The sequence below is a fragment of the Coregonus lavaretus genome (assembly GCF_964263955.1).
Source record: "Coregonus lavaretus genome assembly, chromosome: 8".
In the NCBI taxonomy this organism is placed as follows: Eukaryota; Metazoa; Chordata; class Actinopteri; order Salmoniformes; family Salmonidae; genus Coregonus; species Coregonus lavaretus.
The window spans coordinates 4,557,699-4,578,670 of record NC_139995.1 but is presented as its reverse complement, the minus strand read 5'-3'; the positions used below and the strand labels follow the sequence as shown (position 1 = coordinate 4,578,670).

At 42.5% G+C, this 20,972-nt stretch overlaps 1 protein-coding gene across 3 annotated transcripts in view; it reads right to left on the bottom strand.

Moving 5' to 3' along the window:
• Positions 1-20,972, bottom strand: part of LOC311134369 (RNA-binding protein Raly-like) — a 201,572-nt gene that overhangs the window by 61,169 nt on the left and 119,431 nt on the right. For all 3 annotated transcript variants that reach the window (XM_084168023.1, XM_084168025.1, XM_084168024.1), the window contains one exon: positions 8,898-9,189. In XM_084168023.1, the coding sequence (XP_084024149.1) occupies positions 8,898-9,153 (256 nt within the window). In that variant the 5' untranslated portion in view covers positions 9,154-9,189. The remainder of the gene's footprint in view (positions 1-8,897; positions 9,190-20,972) is intronic.

Here is a 20,972-nt window from a genome sequence, read left to right as displayed (position 1 = left end):
GACAAATCTGCCCGATTCCAGCCTTGCTGAAGCACCCCCAGATCATCACAGATTCTCCACCAAATTTCACAGTGGGTGCGAGACACTGTGGCTTGTAGGCCTCTCCAGGTCTCCGTCTAAACATTAGACGACCAGGTGTTGGGCAAAGCTGAAAATTGGACTCATCAGAGAAGATTACCTTACTCCAGTCCTCTATGGTCCAATCCTTATGGTCTTTTGCAAACCTCAGCCTCACTCTTCTTTGCTTCTCATTGATGAAGGGCTTTTTTCTAGCTTTGCACGACTTCAGCCCTGCCCCTAGGAGCCTGTTTCGAACCGTCCTCGCCGTGCACTTCACCCCAGCTGCCATTTGCCATTCTTTTTGTAGGTCACTTTATGTCATCCTACAGTTGTTGAGTGACATTCGAATGAGTTGGCGGTCATCCCGGTCAGTAGAGAGTCGTTTTCGACCTCTGCCTGTCACGATCGTCATAATGATTGGACCAAGGCGCAGCGTGATATGCGTACATCTTTTTAATAGTGTACTGGCAACACGATACAAAATACAAAACAACCAAACGAAACGTGAAGTCCTCGGTTAACAACACAAACCAACACGGAACAAGATCCCACAAAACACAAGTGCACAACAGGCTGCCTAAGTATGGTTCCCAATCAGAGACAACAAGCAACAGCTGATTCACGTTGCCTCTGATTGAGAACCACCCCGGCCAACATAGAAACACATAACCTAGAACAGAACATAGAAAACGAAACATAGACATTACACAAAGAAACTAACACCCTGGCTCAACATACAAGAGTCCCCAGAGCCAGGGCGTGACAGTACCCCCCCCCCCCAAAGGCGCGGACTGCGACTGCGCCAACATAAACCCAACAGGGGAGGGGCCGGGTGGGCATTCCACCTCGGAGGCGGATCCGGCTCCGGGCGTGACCACCACCCTCTAACAATCCCCCCGTAGCGCCCCTGGTCTGGTCCCGCTGGCTGGAGCTGGACTGGACATCGGTGGAGCGGATTGCTTAGGCCCCGGTGTGGAGCAGCTGACCGGTACCTGACCAGGCACGGGCTGTGCCGGACTGACGACGCGCAACACAGGCTTGGTGCGGGGAGCAGGAATGGGCCGGACCGGGCTGACGACGCCCACCACTGGCTTGGTGCGGGGAGCAGGAACGGGCCGGACCGGGCTGACAATGCGCACCACAGGCTTGGTGCGGGGAGCAGGAATGGGCCGGACCGGGCTGACGACGCGCACCACTGGCTTGGTGCGGGGAGCAGGAACGGGCCGGACCGGGCTGACGATGCGCACCACTGGCTTGGTGCGGGGAGCAGGAACGGGCCGGACCGGGCTGACGACGCGCACCACAGGCTTGGTGCGGGGAGCAGGAATAGGCCGGACCGGGCTGGCGACGCGCACCATTGGCTTGGTGCGAGGGGCAGGAACAGGCAGGGCCGGGCTGGCGACGCGCACCATTGGCTTGGTGCGAGGGGCAGGAACAGGCCGGGCCGGGCTGGCGACGCGCACCACAGGCTTGGTGCGGGGAGCAGGAACAGGCCGGGCCGGGATGGCGACGCGCACCACAGGCTTGGTGCGAGGGGCAGGAACAGGCCGGACCGGGCTGGCGACGCGCACCACAGGCTTGGTGCGAGGGGCAGGAACAGGCCGGGCCGGGCTGGCGACGCACATCACAGGCTTGGTGCGAGGGACAGGAACAGGCCGGACCGTACTGGGAACACACACCACTGGCCTTGTGCGGGGATCAGGAACGGGCCGGACCGGACTGGTAACACACCTCAGTACCTCTCGCCGTGCCTCTACACTCTCCCTCCCTCTAACGACCAATGGCCCCCGTAACCTGGTGGCCTTCTCTCCTCGTCCACAAACTCGCCCTGTATCTGCCTCCAGCAGCCCCGTCGTCCATGCCGTGTGCCCCCCCCAAAAAATGTCTTGGGGTTGCCTCTCGCCTGTCCGACGACGACACTGTTGGCGCCGTACCTCCTCTCTCGCCAGGGCTTTAACTTTAGCCCATGGCCCTTTGCCCGCGAACATATCCTCCCAGGACCACCATTGGCCCACCTGGGCCATCGCCAACCTCTCCAGCTCCTTACCCGGCGTTTGCTCCTGGAAACGCTGCTTGGTCCTGTTTTGGTGGGATCTTCTGTCACGATCGTCATAATGATTGGACCAAGGCGCAGCGTGATATGCGTACATCTTTTTAATAGTGTACTGGCAACACAATACAAAATACAAAACAACCAAACGAAACGTGAAATCCTCGGTTAACAACACAAACCGACACGGAAAAAGATCCCACAAAACACAAGTGCACAACAGGCTGCCTAAGTATGGTTCCCAATCAGAGACAACAAGCAACAGCTGATTCACGTTGCCTCTGATTGAGAACCACCCCGGCCAACATAGAAACACATAACCTAGAACAGAACATAGAAAACGAAACATAGACACTACACAAAGAAACTAACACCCTGGCTCAACATACAAGAGTCCCCAGAGCCAGGGCGTGACACTGCCAGTCTGTAGCTTTGTTGTCCCCCATGTCTGCTGCTTGACCTTGTTCTTATGAACCGCTGTCTTTGAAATTTTAAGGATGGAAGCAACCTGACACTCACTGTATCCCTCTGCCAGTAAAGCCAGAATTGAACCCTTCTTTTCCTCACTCAAAACTTTCCTTTTCAACTCTTTTGGCACGGTCAATAGTTATTTTTTGATTAATATTACTTTTGAGGTACTATTAGCACTGTTTTTGCCATCCAGCTGGTCCTATTGCAAGAGGATAGTGATGACCACAGCAGTGGTTTTTATACTTTTCCTCGTTAAATAAGATTTGGTTCATGTGATCACCTAATCAGTACCTAATTCAGTAGAATGAGGTGTGCCTGTCTTGGAATTCAACAGACACTGGAATGGAATGGCTGTCATACATGTAGAGATGCTGATTTAAGAAAAATTTGCAGTGGTCTCTTAATTTTTTCCACAGCTATATATATATATACAGTGGGGAAAAAAAGTATTTAGTCAGCCACCAATTGTGCAAGTTCTCCCACTTAAAAAGATGAGAGAGGCCTGTAATTTTCATCATAGGTACACACCAACTATGACAGACAAATTGAGAATTTTTTTTTCAGAAAATCACATTGTAGGATTTTTAATGAATTTATTTGCAAATTATGGTGGAAAATAAGTATTTGGTCACCTACAAACAAGCAAGATTTCTGGCTCTCACAGACCTGTAACTTCTTCTTTAAGAGGCTCCTCTGTCCTCCACTCATTATCTGTATTAATGGCACCTGTTTGAACTTGTTATCAGTATAAAAGACACCTGTCCACAACCTCAAACAGTCACACTCCAAACTCCACTATGGCCAAGACCAAAGAGCTGTCAAAGGACACAAGAAACAAAATTGTAGACCTGCACCAGGCTGGGAAGACTTAATCTGCAATAGGTAAGCAGCTTGGTTTGAAGAAATCAACTGTGGGAGCAAGTATTAGGAAATGGAAGACATACAAGACCACTGATAATCTCCCTCGATCTGGGGCTCCACGCAAGATCTCACCCTGTGGGGTCAAAATGATCACAAGAACGGTGAGCAAAAATCCCAGAACCACACGGGGGGACCTAGTGAATGACCTGCAGAGAGCTGGGACCAAAGTAACAAAGCCTACCATCAGTAACACACTACGCCGCCAGAGACTCAAATCCTGCAGTGCCAGACATGTCCCCCTGCTTAAGCCAGTACATGTCCAGGCCCGTCTGAAGTTTGCTAGAGTGCATTTGGATGATCCAGAAGAGGATTGGGAGAATGTCATATGGTCAGATGAAACCAAAATAGAACTTTTTGGTAAAAACTCAACTCGTCGTGTTTGGAGGACAAAGAATGCTGAGTTGCATCCAAAGAACACCATACCTACTGTGAAGCATGGGGGTGGAAACATGCTTTGGGGCTGTTTTTCTGCAAAGGGACCAGGACGACTGATCTGTGTAAAGGAAAGAATGAATGGGGCCATGTATCGTGAGATTTTGAGTGAAAACCTCCTTCCATCAGCAAGGGCATTGAAGATGAAACGTGGCTGGGTCTTTCAGCATGACAATGATCCCAAACACACCAACCGGGCAACGAAGGAGTGGCTTCGTAAGAAGCATTTCAAGGTCCTGGAGTGGCCTAGCCAGTCTCCAGATCTCAACCCCATAGAAAATCTTTGGAGGGAGTTGAAAGTCCGTGTTGCCCAGCGACAGCCCCAAAACATCACTGCTCTAGAGGAGATCTGCATGGAGGAATGGGCCAAAATACCAGCAACAGTGTGTGAAAACCTTGTGAAGACTTACAGAAAACGTTTGAGCTGTGTCATTGCCAACAAAGGGTATATAACAATGTATTGAGAAACTTTTGTTATTGACCAAATACTTATTTTCCACCATAATTTGCAAATAAATTCATTAAAAATCCTACAATGTGATTTTCTGGATTTTCTTTTCTCATTTTGTCTGTCATAGTTGACGTGTACCTATGATGAAAATTACAGGCCTCTCTCATCTTTTTAAGTGGGAGAACTTGCACAATTGGTGGCTGACTAAATACTTTTTTCCCCACTGTATATATATATAAATATATATATACACACACTACCGTTCAAAAGTTTGCTGTCACTTATAAATGTCCTTGTTTTCGAAAGATTTTTTTTTTTTGTCCATTAAAATAACATCAAATTGATCAGAAATACAGTGTAGACATTGTTAATGTTGTAAATGGCTATTGTAGCTGGAAATGGCTGATTTGTAATGGAATATCTACATAGGCGTACAGAGACCCATTATCAGCAACCATCAGTCCTGTGTTCCAATGGCACGTTGTGTTTGCTAATCCAAGTTTATCATTTTAAAAGGCTAATTGATCATTAGAAAACCCTTTTGCAACTATGTTAGCACAGCTGAAAACTGTTGTGCTGATTAAAGAAGCAATAAAACTGTCCTTCTTGAGACTAGTTGAGTATCTGGAGCATCAGCAATTGTGGGTTCGATTACAGGCTCAAAATGGCCAGAAACAAATAACTTTCTTCTGAAACTTGTCAGTCTATTCTTGTTCTGATTAATGAAGGTTATTCCATGCAAGAAATTGCCAAGAAACTGAAGATCTCGTTCAATGATGTGTCCTACTCCCTTCACAAAACAGCGCAAACTGGCTCTAACCAGAGTAGAAAGAGGAGTGGGAGGCCCCGGTGCACAACTGAGCAAGAGGACAAATACATTAGAGTGTCTAGTTTGAGAAACAGATGCCTCACAGGTCCTCAACTGGCAGTTTCATTAAATAGTACCCGCAAAACACCAGTCTCAACGTCAACAGTGAAGAGGCGACTCTGGGATGCTGACCTTCTAGGCAGAGTTGCAAAGAAAAAGCCATATCTCAGACTGCCCATCATATTCTTTTATTTTTATTGGCCAGTCTGAGATATGGCTTTTTCTTTGCAACTCTGCCTAGAAGGTCAGCATCCCGGAGTCACCTCTTCACTGTTGACGTGAAGGAAATTTCACGAAAACAAGGAAATGTCTAAGTGACCCCAAACTTTTGAACTGTAGTACATATATATATATATATAGTGTCAATTGTTTTGGTTGTGATCGTTTCGGTTTGGACTTTAAAGAATCCCCATAGCTAACATATGGCTGGCTATCTTTCATTTGGACAGATGTACACCCCAGCAAAGCATATTTTAGTCCCAAAAGCGTACTTTACATATTTATTGATATATTAGGTGTTTAGTAGTGACAGTTCTTAAAAATACATGAAGATTTACCAACTTGCTCACTAATTTTCTCCAAAATGTTTGTAGATAGACTACTCACCATGTGGCAATGCTGGAGAGGGGTGCAATCCCATCACCTGGTGATATTTGTAGGGGTGTGGCTTAAGGCACATTCATTCTACAGTCTTATTTATTTTCCCTTTTTCTCCCCAATTTCGTGATATTACGATCTTGTCTCATCGCTGCAACTCCCCAACGGGCTCGGGAGAGGCGAAGGTTGAGTCATGCGTCCTCCGAAACATGACCAGCCAAACCGCGCTTCTTAACACCCACTCGCTTAACCCGGAAGCCAGCCGCACCAATGTGTCAGAGGAAACACCATTCAACTGATGACCGAAGTCATCCTGCAGGCACCCGGCCCGCCACAAGGAGTCGCTAGAGCGCGATGAGCCAAGTAAACCCCCCCCAAACCCGAACGACACTGGACCAAATCATGAATTGCTTTATTTTCAAACATGAAGTTTAGGAGTCAGGGTTTCGGACAGCCACCTCAATAGAAATAGGTATATAAACAATGACTGTACTATATTAATTTAATTATATGCTTGTTATTGCCTTGGATTGAATTAGAACATATCATTATGTAAGTTTGTGGTGTTTTTTGAGGGTGGGACTGCAATTTGCACCACTTCTGTAGAATCACCCTTATAGGAAAATGCTCTTAGGGCTCTGGTCAAAAGTAGTGCAATATGTAGGGATGCAGCCTATGAGAGATGATGTGTAGCTAAGAGGAGAATGATATGTAGTATGTTGAATGAAGGCTTGTTGAAGTGTCTGCTTAGTATATCGGTGACTGTTGCCACTGCATATTCTTAGGTGTTCAACAAATGACTTCAGGCTAACAATAAATTATGACAAACAAAATACCACAGTGAAACCACATCACCATACCTTATTTGATAATAATGTATTTGGGCCAGATTCAGAGTAAAGCGCACGCAACTCTTTTCTGTAAATCATTCATTAACTGTCAAATGGGAGACAAAAATGGGAGGTAAGTGAATGGCAAGTCAGAATACCGCCCAATGTGACTTTTCCGGTCTTTTCCTCCACTTACATTTAGTTCCCTGACGCTGACAGAGTCCAGCTGGGGCTCTGTGTAATGGGGGATGAAGCTGTACCAGATGACCAGTAGAAGGGTGTTAAAGGATGCTCAGTGCAGTGCGGCCAGCGATGGTATTCCTCTGTGATTCACCACACAGTCAGGAGGTTAATCTGAGTTCTATTGAGATCAACGCTCTGATAAAAAGCACCACTCTTCAAAGGCCTGATAAGGACTACAGGGAGTGCTGTAAGAGTGGTTCAGATACACACTGCTCTTAGCACAGGCCCAGCAGGTCTCTCTGCTCTCTCTGATCTTTCCCAGAGGCACACTGTGGTGGAAAAAGTACCCCATTCTCAAACTTGAGTAAAATATACCTTAATAGAAAATGACTAAATTAAAAGTCAAAGTCACCCAGTCAAATACTACTTGAGTAAAAGTCTAAAAGTATTTGGTTTTAAATATACTTAATTATCAAAAGTAAAAGTATAAATAATTGTAAATTCCTTATATAAAGCAAACCAGATGGCATCATTTATTTTTATTTTTATGTATAGCCAGGGGCATGGTCCAATACTCAGACATCATTTAAAAACGAAGCATGCGTTTATTGAGTCCGCCAGATCAGAGGCAGTAGGGATGACCAGGGATGTTCTCTTGATAAATGTGTGAATTAGCATTCAAAATATAACGAGTACTTTTGGGTGTCAGGGAAAATGTATGCAGTAAAAAGTGTAGTAAAAAAAGTAGTGCTGAGCGATCAGTGCTTTTTGAGGTTGGTTCGGTTTCAGTTTGATTCTTAAAAAATAATCACGATTTTCAAGTATTTTTTAAAACATTTAATGCACTACTCATTATGTAGGTTGAACGCTGGAACAATTAATAAAAGTCCCATGATGGTAGTGATTGCCCATGACTGCTTATCACTTACTAACCATAACTTATTCATATTACTTTACTTTAAAGGGGCAATCAGCAGTTTCTACGTCAATTTTTGGACTTATAAATTAATTATATGTACCCATTGATTCTTGAAGAATATAACCCATAAATGCGTTATTAGCTTAGTTCAACTGTCGTACCCCACCAGAACCCAAAATATAAGCTTGTTTTACTCCAATGTTTTATAAACAAAGTAAATGTAAACGAACACTATATAGCCTCAAATCATGGTTAAAACTATAATTTTGATATCATGGATGGTCAGTCCTTGCATCCATAGCTTTGCATTTGAGAGAGGTTACATTTCTCAAGCCCAATCCCTCAGCTTTTTACCAAAACAGGGGCAGGGAGTCGCTTTGTTATTATTTCAGCTGCCGATTGCCACTATAATATATATTATTTGTTTTATTTGATGACTATTTCATTCCAAGTAATAATCTCATCTCCCTAGAGCTGCTGCCTATGCTGACAAAACAGACCGGACAAGTAGCCGCGCAATGGATTATTGTCATTGTAGTTAATTATCACGTTTTCTGCGCTAAACTATGTAGAACATTGGCCTGTTGGAAACTACAACTCCCTACTACATCGCACAGTTTGGGCATGATCTGATTTATCTCTAGAGAAACTGCAGTGCAATGTGCGCATTGAGCTCACAGAAAAAGAAGGAACAAAAAACGGACATTTCGGTTAATCGCTCAGCACTCTGAAGCAGGAATATTTCGCCCCAAAACTCTACATGTGTCGATTTCCGTAGCCCTATGTCAAAAGCTGAGTCCATATTCCACGGCATCTGTTGTGTATGTTAGATGGTGCCAATCTTTCCCATTCATGTGTGCAATTGAGACCTGCAGATTTCTACATAACAGATACTGTGAAATATGTTCTAATGTTCTTTTGAGGTCTGAAAACATCTAAAGAATTTTGATTTTAGGGTAAACTATTTGATTAATTATCCCTTGACAGTGTCGGTTGACATTTGCTGATCTGTTATTATCATGACATTATTATCATTACCCAAACATCTGAAACAAAAACATGGCCCTAGTATTCACTACTGAGATAAATGACAGAAGAACCCAAATAGGACTCACCCAGAGTCTGTCCCGCCAGCACTCGTCCATTCTCCCCAATAACAGCCCCACGGGCATGCCTCTCGCTGACGTACTGGACAAAGGCGTAGCCCTTGTGCACAGAGCAGCCCAGCACGCGGCCATATTTCGAGAAGATACTCTCCACATCCGACTTCTTCACCACGGCTGTGTTGAGGTTACCGATGAACACGCGTGAGTTGATGGACTTGCGGTCATTCTTGTTGGTGACATTGCTGGTATGAACCTTCAGAGACATCTTGGTTACGAACCTCAAAATATAACCTCAAAATATCTGCGAGGAGGGGGGAAAAGCATGATAAACAAACATTTTGTAAGTTCCTTTTCTTGGGATGATTACCCACTGGGCACACCATGTCATTTAAACGTGGACAATTTGGTAATAGTTGGGTGAGCCGTTGATCAATGAGATTAAAACCTACAGGTAAATGCCAAAATAAAGGAAACGCTTGAGTAAATGAGGGATACAAAGTATAATGAAAGCAGGTGTTTCCACACAGATGGGATTCCTTAGTTAATTAAGCAATTAACATCCCATCATGCTTAGGGTCATGTAGAAAAATGCCCAGTTGCCCATTATTTTGGCTACCATGGCTAGAAGAGATATCAGTTACTTTGAAAGAGGGGTCTCAAAGGAGCATAGGGGATTTAATTTAAAGTGAGCTCCAAAAGTATTGGGTCAGTGACACATGTGCGTCTGTAACTTTCTCAGTCATCATTCTTCACGATTCAATCAGAATTATCCATAATTATGGTAGCATCCACATTAATGTAGACGTCTTTAGAAACATAGTCCCCCCATTTTAGGGGACCAAAAGGGTTGGGACAAATTCACTTATATGTGTATTAAAGTAGTAAAAAGTTAAGTATTTAGTCCCATATTCATATCACGCAATGACTACATCAAGCTTCTGACTCTACAAATTTGTTGGTTGTGTTTCGGATTATTTTGTGCCCAATAGAAATGAATGGTAAATAATGTATTGTGTTATGTTGGAGTCACTTTTATTGTAAATAAGAATAGTATATGTACAAAAAGTGCTGTCATTTCAAAACGGTCCTTCCCAATATGGATGAAAATACACTCAAATTAAAGCTGACAGTCTGCACTTTAAACTCAGTCATTGTATCATTTCAAATCCAAAGTGCTGGAGTACAGAGCCAAAACAACAAACATGTTACACTATCCCAATACTTTTGGAGCTCACTGTATGTGTGTGTGTGTGTTTGTCTCAGTCACCAGATCTCAACTAAATCTGACACTTATGGGAGATTCTGGAGCGGCGCCTGAGACAGCCTTTTCCACCACCATAAACAAAACACCAAATGATGGAATTTATTGTGAAAGAATCCCTACAATCGAGTTCCAGACACTTGTAGAATCAATGTCAAGGTGCATTGCAGCTGTTCTGGCGGTTGGTGGTGGTCCAACGTCCTATTAAAGGGCCAATGCAGCCATTTTTATCTCAATATCAAATAATTTCTGGGTAACAATGAAGCACCTTACTGTGATTGTTTTCAATAAAAAAATAGCTTAGGGCAACTTCTCAAGCAATAATTTTGCTAGGACTGTCTGGGAGTGGTCTGAGTGGGGAAGGGAAAACTGAAAACTAGCTTTTATTGGCAGAGAGGTTTGGAACTCTCTTTCTTATTGGTCTATTAATTCTTCAGAGCCTAAGCCGTTAATGGGGGGTCGTAGAGTCCTGTGACACTTGTGGGGGTTGTAGAGCAAAACTGAGAAAACCATTGTGTTCATGAGAATCTCCCCTTTCCACAATGGGGTCACAATAGTTGGTAGCCCAAACGGTTCGGATGCTACAAAGACTAATGTACCGACTTCAGACGAGTCCCCTGACACTTGTGTGGGGTCGTAGAAAAAAAGAGACCACCATTGTGTTCATGAGAGTCTCATCTTTCCATATTTGTTTTTAGGCCAAACCGCTCGGACACTACAGACGTTTTCGTGAGAAGACAGATTTTCGGGATGTCTCATGGTCTGACAAACACCGCTCTAGCTCTGCCACCTTTCACCACAGATGTGGAAGTGCGACATCGGCGGATGTGGTGGACTGAGTGCAAAACTGATATCTCTATCTTAAATTGACTGATTTTTATGGGGATTTTCTTATTATGTTACTTAGACGGACACACCTGTGCGTCATTCCACTCTAGGGGGTTAACTAATTTACCGCCTGGTGATGTCACAAGGCAGGCCTAAACTCCTGAAATTTCAGGCGGTATTTTCAAACAGCTCTTACACTAAAGGAAATTATAATAATTTTCACAATTTCACAGTATTATTCCACCCTCATAGTGTGGAAATCATATATATAAAACACAGGAAAATCATGTTTTTGACTGCACTGGGCCTTTAAGACACTTTATGTTGGTGTTTCCTTTATTTGAGCAGTTACCTGTATATTCACTCAAAAAGACAGCCAATAGTTTGTTGAAATCCCAATGTGTTATCAAAATGCTTTCAACCATCTAAAAGAACAACCAAAGTAAAATGGAAAAACTATGTCAGATTTTTGGTTTAGTTGTCACCTAAATTTGTTATCACTGCACTTTCAACCCGTTACAAGCACAAAAAAAGTCATTTTAGCCCAAAACCTGGTTGCCTCTGCCAGGAGGCTGAAACTTGGCCGCAAGTGGATCTTCCAGCAAGAAAATTACCCCAAGCACACATTAAATTTAACAAAAAAATGGTTAAGTGGCCACAAAATCATCATTTTGCAATTGCCATCTCAGTCTCCAGACTTGAAACCCATTGAAAACCTGTGGTTTGAATTGAAGAGTGCAGTCCATAAGCGCAGATGAAGGATATCAAGGATCTGGAAGGATTATGTATGGAGGAATGGTCTAAGATCCCTCCCAATGTGTTCTCCGTCTGTGCCACTGACTTAGTCTTGCTTTAATTCCAGTTTGTCTACAAGTTAATAATTGATATGTTGGATTCACGTCTACATCTCAACCAAAAAGTTAACAAATATAACTAAATCAAATAAAACACACTTTAAATAAAGTTTGATTTGATTTAGTCCTATTCTTTAACTTAGATTTTTGGTTGCGATGAAGACATGAATCCAACATATCCATTATTAACTTGTAGAATTGGAATTACATTTGAAAACAACCAAAGCTTGAAACCCTGGACCAATATGTATTGTCTATTTTTAGTTTAATCCTCGGTTAAATTGAAACAATAGCTGATGATGACTTTTCACAAATGCTATTTAGGCCTAAAGAGCACCATTGTATTTTACATGTAGATTGCACGTCACAATATGTTGACAAATTACTGGTTTGTGCCCAGTGGGTAGTTGCTCTTCTACTTGTTTTGGAAGTCAATTAATTCTACTGTAAGTCCCCTGGTGGTAGTGTTGCTGCGGTAGATATTCAACTTGCTGCAAGGATATACAGTAACTGCATTGGTTTAATGAGGAAAAATGTATAACTTTGATTTCTTCCTGCTGAGCAATCTGTGCTATGAGTCAATAGAGAAATACCCGACAAGATAATGCAGAAATCCTTTCAATAATCTATAACGATGGACAAAAGAAAATCATATAATGTCAAGGTTACCATTACTTTGCAGACTTCGTCACTTTGCAGATACAGTCATTCGAAAACGAAGTTCCCAAGGGTCACCCAGTAGGCGGTGCATTTTTTATAGAGATTTATGACATTTTCAAGGATTCTACAGTACGGTAATGGAGTGTGTAAAAAGCAATGTACAAAAAAAGAAAGACGAGAGTTAAAAGGAAACTGAGTTAAATAGGACTGAAGATTCTATTGAACAGAACAGTCTGAAGCTGCTCTACAGCCTCCTGTGAGTCTGTGGAAATCACTGGGAAGCAGTGTCTGACAGTAGGCCCATGCCATCTCACTCTCTGACAGCCCCTCTGCTGAGCCTACACCGAGCCCAAAACACTTTGCGGTTCCACTTCAGGAGCCGAGCAGTCAGTGAGACATACGAGAGATAGCGTTCAGCGGTTTTGGATTGAGCAATTTCATGAGTCGACTGGAGCTGAGCCTCCACGGTTAAGCATGGAATGGCAGCTTTTCCAGGCTCCAAAGACAGTGTGCTTCGACAATTTTGCGTGCTAAATGTTAACATGTCACTGCAGAGAGCCATTTCACAAGCTGTTTACATGCTCCATTAAGGGGTAGGCAGGTGGTGTATCTAAGTTACAAGGGACATATTGCAGCTGTTTGTGAACACTAGAGTCTACAGGAGAGTACATTTATCTAGGTTTAAGCTCGAGCCAATAGGGTTTGAAGAGGCCAAAATGTCTCTGACAGCTCACAACATGACACAAGGACAAACTCAATGATGTTTTGTGTCCTCCAAACGCAACATTTGTTTTATCTTTCTGCTCTGGGTTCATGGATTTCACTGTGCACTTGTCCTCTCCATCTGATGATAATATGGCGGCGCTGAGGAGGGTGCGCGTCTTGCAGATTCCTGCTCAACTTAGCTTTTTTATGGCTATTTATGCGTTAGTTATTATTATGTTTGCTCAGAATGTTCATGCAATAATTTCATATAACCAACAAACACTTCTGGATCATGAACCGTAAGCTACACACTTATCTCTCAGCCTCCCAGATCTGGAATACAGCATTCGCTCCTTTGTTTCTCGCAAGAGGGCTTACCTGTTGCTGCTGTTCAAGATGACCGAAGTCAACGTAGGTGACAATGAAGAGGAAGGAAAGGGGGACTCCAAGCAAGGCTGAAAAGATGGGCTACACTGCCTCCTCTTCCTAGTATCCTGATAGCTAATGTCCAATCGTTGGAAGAAAAACTTTGTGATCTCGCAGACCGGCATCAGGGAATGCTGTGTCTTTGTTTTTACAGAGACATGGCTTGCGAACAATACACTCGACTCTGCTTTTCAACCAGACAGCTTTTCTATTTTCCATATGGATCGAACAGCGGCTTCTGGTAAGAGTAGGTGGGGGAGGGGTATGTTTCCCCCTATCAACAATTCCTGGTGTACCGAAGTTGAAAACATCTCAAGCTCCTGTTCACCCGACCTGGAGTTTCTGATGCTAAAATGCCGACCACACCATGCTGAGGGGATTCACCTGTGTTATTATCACAGCTGTGTACATACAGTGCCTTGCAAAAGTATTCACCCCCCTCTGCGTTTTTCCTATTTTGTTGCATTACAACCTGTAATTTAAATGGATTTCATGTAATGGACATACACATAATAGTCCAAATTGCAAAGTTCCACAGCGGAGATTGGAGTATCTGTCCATTAGACCACTTTAAGCAGTACACTCCACAGAACTGGGCTTTACGGAAGAGTGGCCAGAAAAAAGCCATTGCTTAAAGAAGAAAATAAGCAAACACGTTTGATGTTCGCCAAAAGGCATGTGGGAGACTCCCCAAACATATAGAAGAAGGTACTCTGGTCAGATGAGACTAAAATTGAGCTTTTTGGCCATCAAGGAAAACGCTACGTCTGGTGCAAACCCAACACCTCTCATCACCCCGAGAACACCATCCCCACAGTGAAGCATGGTGGTGGCAGCATCATGATGTGGGGATGTTTTTCATCGGCAGGGACTGGGAAACTGGTCAGAATTGAAGGAATGATGGATGATGCTAAATACAGGGAAATTCTTGAGGGAAACCTGTTTCAGTCTTCCAGAGATTTGAGACTGGGACAGAGGTTCACCTTCCAGTAGGACAATGACCCTAAGCATACTGCTAAAGCAACACTTGAGTGGTTTAAGGGGAAACATTTAAATGTCTTGGAATGGCCTACTCAAAGCCCAGACCTCAATCCAATTGAGAATCTGTGGTATGACTTAAAGATTGCTGTACAACAGCAGAACCCATCCAACTTGAAGGAGCTGGAGCAGTTTTGCCTTGAAGAATGGGCAAAAATCCCAGTGGCTAGATGTGCCAAGCTTATAGAGACATACCCCAAGAGACTTGCAGCTGTAATTGCTGCAAAAGGTGGCTCTACAAAGTATTGACTTTGGAGGGGGTGAATAGTTATGCACGCTCAAGGTTTCAGTTTTTTGGTCTTATTTCTTGTTTGTTTCACTATAAAAAATATTTTGCATCTTCAAAGTAGTAGGCATGTTGAATAAATCAAATGATACAAACCCCCCAAAAAATCTATTTTAATTCCAGGTTGTAAGGTAACAAAACAGGAAAAATGCCAAGGGGGGTGAATACTTTCGCAAGCCACTGTACCACCACAAGCCAATACCAAGGCAGCACTCAGTGAACTGTACAAGATCATTAGCCACAAGAATCCTCTCACCCGAAAGCAGTCTTTATTGTCACAGATTATTTTAACCAAGCACGTTTAAAACCAATTTGAAAAAAATATCACCAACATGTATCCTGCCCCACAAAAATACAAAATGTGTTGGACCATGTACAGTGCATTTGGAAAGTATTCAGACCCCTTGACTTTTTCAACATTTTGTTACGTTTCAGCCTTATTCTAAAATTGATTTTTTTTTTTTTTTTTACAAATTATCCTCATCAGTCTACACACAATACCCTATAATGACAAAGGGAAAACAGTTTTTTAGAAATGTTTGCAAATGTATAAAAAAGAAAAAACAATAACACCTTATTTACATAAGTATTCAGACCCTTTGCTATGAGACTCGAAATTGAGCTCAGGTGCATTCTGTGTCCATTAATCATCCTTGAGATGTTTCTACAATTTGATTGGAGTCCACCTGTGGTAAATTAAATTGATTGGACATGTTTGGATATATATAAGGTCCCAAAGTTGACAATGCATGTCAGAGATGGGAGAACCTTCCAGAAGGACAACCATATCTGCAGCACTCCACCAATCAGGCCTTTATGGTAGAGTGGCAAGACGGAAGCCACTCCTCAGTAAAAGGCACATGACAGCCCACTTGGAGTTTGCCAAAAGGCACCTAAAAGACTCTCAGACCATGAGAAACAAGATTCTCTGGTCTGATGAAACCAAGATTGAAATCTTTGGCCTGATTGCCAAGCGTCACGTCTGGAGGAAACCTGGCATCATCCCTACGGTGAAGCATGGTGGTGGCAGCATCATGCTGTGGGGATGTTTTTCAGTGGCAGGGACTGGGAGACTAGTCAGGATTGAGGGAAGATGAACGCAGCAAAGTACAGAGAGTTCCTTGATGAAAACTTGCTCCAGAGAGCTCAGGACCTCAGTCTGGGGCAAAGGCTCACCTTCCAACAGGACAATGACCCTAAGCACACAGCCAAGACAATGCAGGAGTGGCTTCGGGACAAGTCTCTGAATGTCCTTGAGTTGCCCAGCCAGAGCCCGGACTTGAACTTGATCGAATATCTCTGGAGAGACCTGAAAATAGCTGTGCAGCGACGCTCCCCATCTAACCTGACAAAGCTTGAGAGGATCTGCTTAGAAGAGTGGGAGAAACTTCCCAAATACAGGTGTGCCAAGCTTGTAGGGTCATACCCAAGAAGACTCGAGGCTGTAATCGCTGCCAAAGGTGCTTCAACAAAGTACTGAGTCAAGGGTCTGAATACTTATGTAAATGTGATATTTCCGTTTTTTATTTGTAATACATTTGCAAAAAAAACCTGTTTTTGCTTTGTCATTATGGGGCATTGTGCGCAGATTGATGAGACATTATATATTTTTTAATCCATTTTAGAATACGGCTGTAACTAACAAAATGTGGAAAAAGTCAAGGGGTCTGAATACTTTCCAAATGCACTGTATACACAAACATCCGGGATGCGTACAAAGCCATCCCCCGCCCCCATTTCGGCCAATCAAATCACGTCTTTCTGTTCCTACTCCCCGCCTACAAGCAGCAACTCAAGTGGGAGCCACCAACACAGAGAATAGTGAGGTGCTGGACAGAGGAAGTAGACTCAATGCTGCAGGATTGTTGCCATTTCCATCATTATTCACAAGGCCGTAACACATCTGGAAAACCTATGTGAGAATGCTGTTCATTGACTACTGTTCAGCATTCAACACTATTATTCCCTCTAAGCTCGACATCAAGATCAGAGCCCTCGGTCTGGACACCACCCTCTGCAACTGGATCCTGGACTTTCTGATTGGCAGACCACAGGCTGTGAGGATTGACTCTTAACACAGGAGCACCGCAGAGGTGTGTCCTCAGCCCTCTGCTGTACTTCCTGTTCACCCACAACTGCGTGGCTTTGCACGACGCCAACTCCATCATCAAGTTTGCTGACGACACCACGGTTGTAGGCCTGATAACCAACAACAACGGGTCAGCCTATAGTGAGGAGGCTAATCGAACTGGCATTGTTGTGCCAGGACAACAACCTCTCCCTCAGTGTCAACAACCTCTCCCTTCAGGAAGCAGAGGAGGGAACATGCCCTGATCTACATCAATGGGATTGCAGTACAGAGTCAGCAGTTTTAAGTTTCTCAGCGTTCACATCACTGAGGACTTGACATGGACCAACAACACCACAACTCTTGTCAAGAGGGTGCAACAGCGTCTCTACTTCCTAAGGTGGCTGAAGAAATTTGGCATAGATAACCCTGAAGGGGCTGCAAAGCTCCACAGCGGAGATTGGAGTATCGGTCCATAGGACCACTTTAAGCAGTACACTCCACAGAACTGGGCTTTACGGAAGGGTGGCCAGAAAAAAAGCCATTGCTTAAAGAAAAAAATAAGCAAACACGTTTGGTGTTCGCCAAAAGGCATGTGGGAGACTCCCCAAACATATGGAAGAAGGTACTCTGGTCAGATGAGACTAAAATTGAGCTTTTTGGCCATCAAGGAAAACGCTATGTCTGCCGCGAACCCAACACCTCTCATCACCCCGAGAACACCATCCCCACAGTGAAGCATGGTGGTGGCAGCATCATGCTGTGGGGATGTTTTTCATCGGCAGGGACTGGGAAATTGGTCAGAATTGAAGGAATGATGGATGGCGCTAAATACAGGGAAATTCTTGAGGGAAACCTGTTTCAGTCTTCCAGAGATTTGAGACTGGGATGGAGGTTCACCTTCCAGCAGGACAATGACCCTAAGCATACTGCTAAAGCAACACTTGAGTGGTTTAAGGGGAAACATTTAAATGTCTTGGAATGGCCTAGTCAAAGCCCAGACCTCAATCCAATTGAGAATCTGTGGTATGACTTAAAGATTGCTGTACACCAGCGGAACCCATCCAACTTGAAGGAGCTGGAGCAGTTTTGCCTTGAAGAATGGGAAAAAATCCCAGTGGCTAGATGTGCCAAGCTTATAGAGACATACCCCAAGAGACTTGCAGCTGTAATTGCTGCAAAAGGTGGCTCTATTTATTGACTTTGGGGAGGGGGTGAATAGTTATGCACGCTCAAGTTCTGTTTTTTGTCTTATTTCTTGTTTGTTTCACAATTAAACATATTTTTCATCTTCAAAGTGGTAGGCATGTTGTGTAAATCAAATGATACAAACCCCCAAAAAATCCATTTTAATTCCAGGTTGTAAGGCAACAAAATAGAAAAAATGCCAAGGGGGGTGAATACTTTCGCAAGCCACTGTAAATCTCACTGGATTGATTGCTTTCATTTTACTCCTGCGACTCTTTCATACTTATGCTTGTGCCTGTTGTTTTTTCCCCGTTAACATTACAACCACGGAAATATTTGTAATGACCTGTGAAACACACTCCGGCAATGGCTGAAATGGGCTCGATGGAATACATTGTCTTTCCGTTGCATCTATAAGAACGCATCATCTCCACACTTACTTGTTGATTTATGCAACAGAATGTGACAACAACAGTAATTAATGCGGCAGTCTAGACAGACCAGGTGAGTGCAGGTAGACCTAGACAGAGCAAGTTTTTGGTGGTTGCAGGCCTGTTCCTCCCCTTTATGTTAATGTATTTATATATGCAAGTTAACCCATTGTATTTATGCACGAGGCACATATATTATAATTCAACACAAAATATTTAAATACCTCATACCATTAGAAAATGTATAAATGAGCGCATTCTAAGATTATTTTTTATTTTTTTTACAATAAATTGAATACTTGAAATCCCACCAAAATCCCTGAACTCGTTATTTGTACATGCCAGTAAAATGTTTTATATCTTATATTTCAGTCAATATCTGATGGATTTTAAAAATTCTAAAATATTGGAGTATCTTCATTCATTGTCCAAATGTTGCATATATTAGATTTTTTTTTAAACCTTTAAAAACAATTGTGATGACTGTTGCTAATGTATTCATATATGCCTAGTGAAAGTCAACACACCCCTTGGACAGCTTGCACATTTACCTGCCTTTTAAATAAAAAATAAAACAATTTATTACATTACATTTTTTCCCATACCTATCTACACAACCTAGTCCACATTTTCCAAGTGAATAACGAATTATATAACATTTTCCAAATTAATAAAAAATATTGATAATATTGATTGAGTTTGTCTTCACACCCCAGAGTTAATACTTGGGAGTCATTAAAGCTGAGAATCCTTTTGAATAAGATTCTATCAACTTGGCACAACTCTTAGGGTAACATACAGTGCCTTCAGAAAGTATACACACCCCTTGACTTTTTCCACATTTTGTTGTGTTACAAAGTGGGATTAAAATTGTTTTAATTTTTGTCAACGATGTACCCAAAATACTCAGTAACACTTTATTTGACACCCAGCATCATTACACGTTATGACATTGTCATAACCATTTCTTAATATGTCATAACAGCTGACATAACTTGTCATAACCTGTTATAATATGGTCATAACTGTCATGACACATATATTTAGACCTGTTGCGAAATATTTTGTGTTATTTTACGGCTGGTTATGACACCTACATAAGAGTGTAAAAACCAAAAAACCTACCCTACAAGGCAAAACATTCTATTACACCATAGCCTACGTGTCAACAGTGTGTTTATGTTATATTATATATATTTTTATTGACCATATTAAATTAGCATTGTAATCGCACACACATTGATGTCAGACATGCACCTACCCCAATGCTCTGTTGCTGATGACTGGGATGAATGCAGGAGCAGATTTCAGGAGCAGGGCAAGACACCCTCTTTATGACTGATGACTGATATAAGGGAATGTACGAGATAGGCCTATCTATGATTATGATGGTCATAATTCTTCTTGACAGTGTCAAAGTGTATTTTCTTAGTCCAAGTAAAGTGACATGGGATGGTCATAATGCTTAATGACAGTGTCATAAAGTATATTTTGTACAAGTTATTTAAAATATGATGAAAAAAACATGACTGTAAATAATTCATTTCTACAACAACAACAAAGGATTTAAGAAAAACTTTCAAACAAAAGGAAACTTCTTGGCAGGGAAAAAACTAATTTGAATAAATGTGGGTCATAACCAGCCATAAAATAACGCAATATATGTCACAACAGGTGTAAATATATGGGTCATGACAATGTTATAACCATATTATGAAAGGTTATGACAAGTTATGTCAGTTGTTATGACATTATGACATAGTTATGACCGTGTCATAACGTGTTATGACACTGGGTGTCAAGTAAAGCATAACCAAATACTGTAATGTCAAAGTGGAAGAAAAATTCGAACATCATTTTTTGTATATATATTTGAAAAATACAACACTAATATATCTTGATTAGATGAGTATTCAACCCCATGAGTCAATGCATGTTAGAATCAACTTTGGCAGCGATTACAGCTGTGAGTCTTTCTGGGTAAGGCTCTAAGAGCTTTCCAGACCTGGATTGAGCAACATTTGGCCATTATTATTTTCAAAATTCTTCAAGCTCTGTCAAATTGGTTGTTGATCATTGCTAGACAACCATTTTCAGGTCTTGCCGTAGATTTTCAAGCAGATTTAAGTCCAAACTGTAACTCGGACACTCAGGAATATCCATGGAAAGCAACTCCAGTGTAGATTTGACCTTGTGTTTTAGGTTAATGTCCTGCTGAAAGGTGAATTCAGCTGCCAGTGTCTGGTGGAACGCAGACTGAACCAAATTTTCCTCTAGAATATTTTTTTATCCTGAACGATTACAAGCATACCCATAATATGATGCAGCCATCACTATGC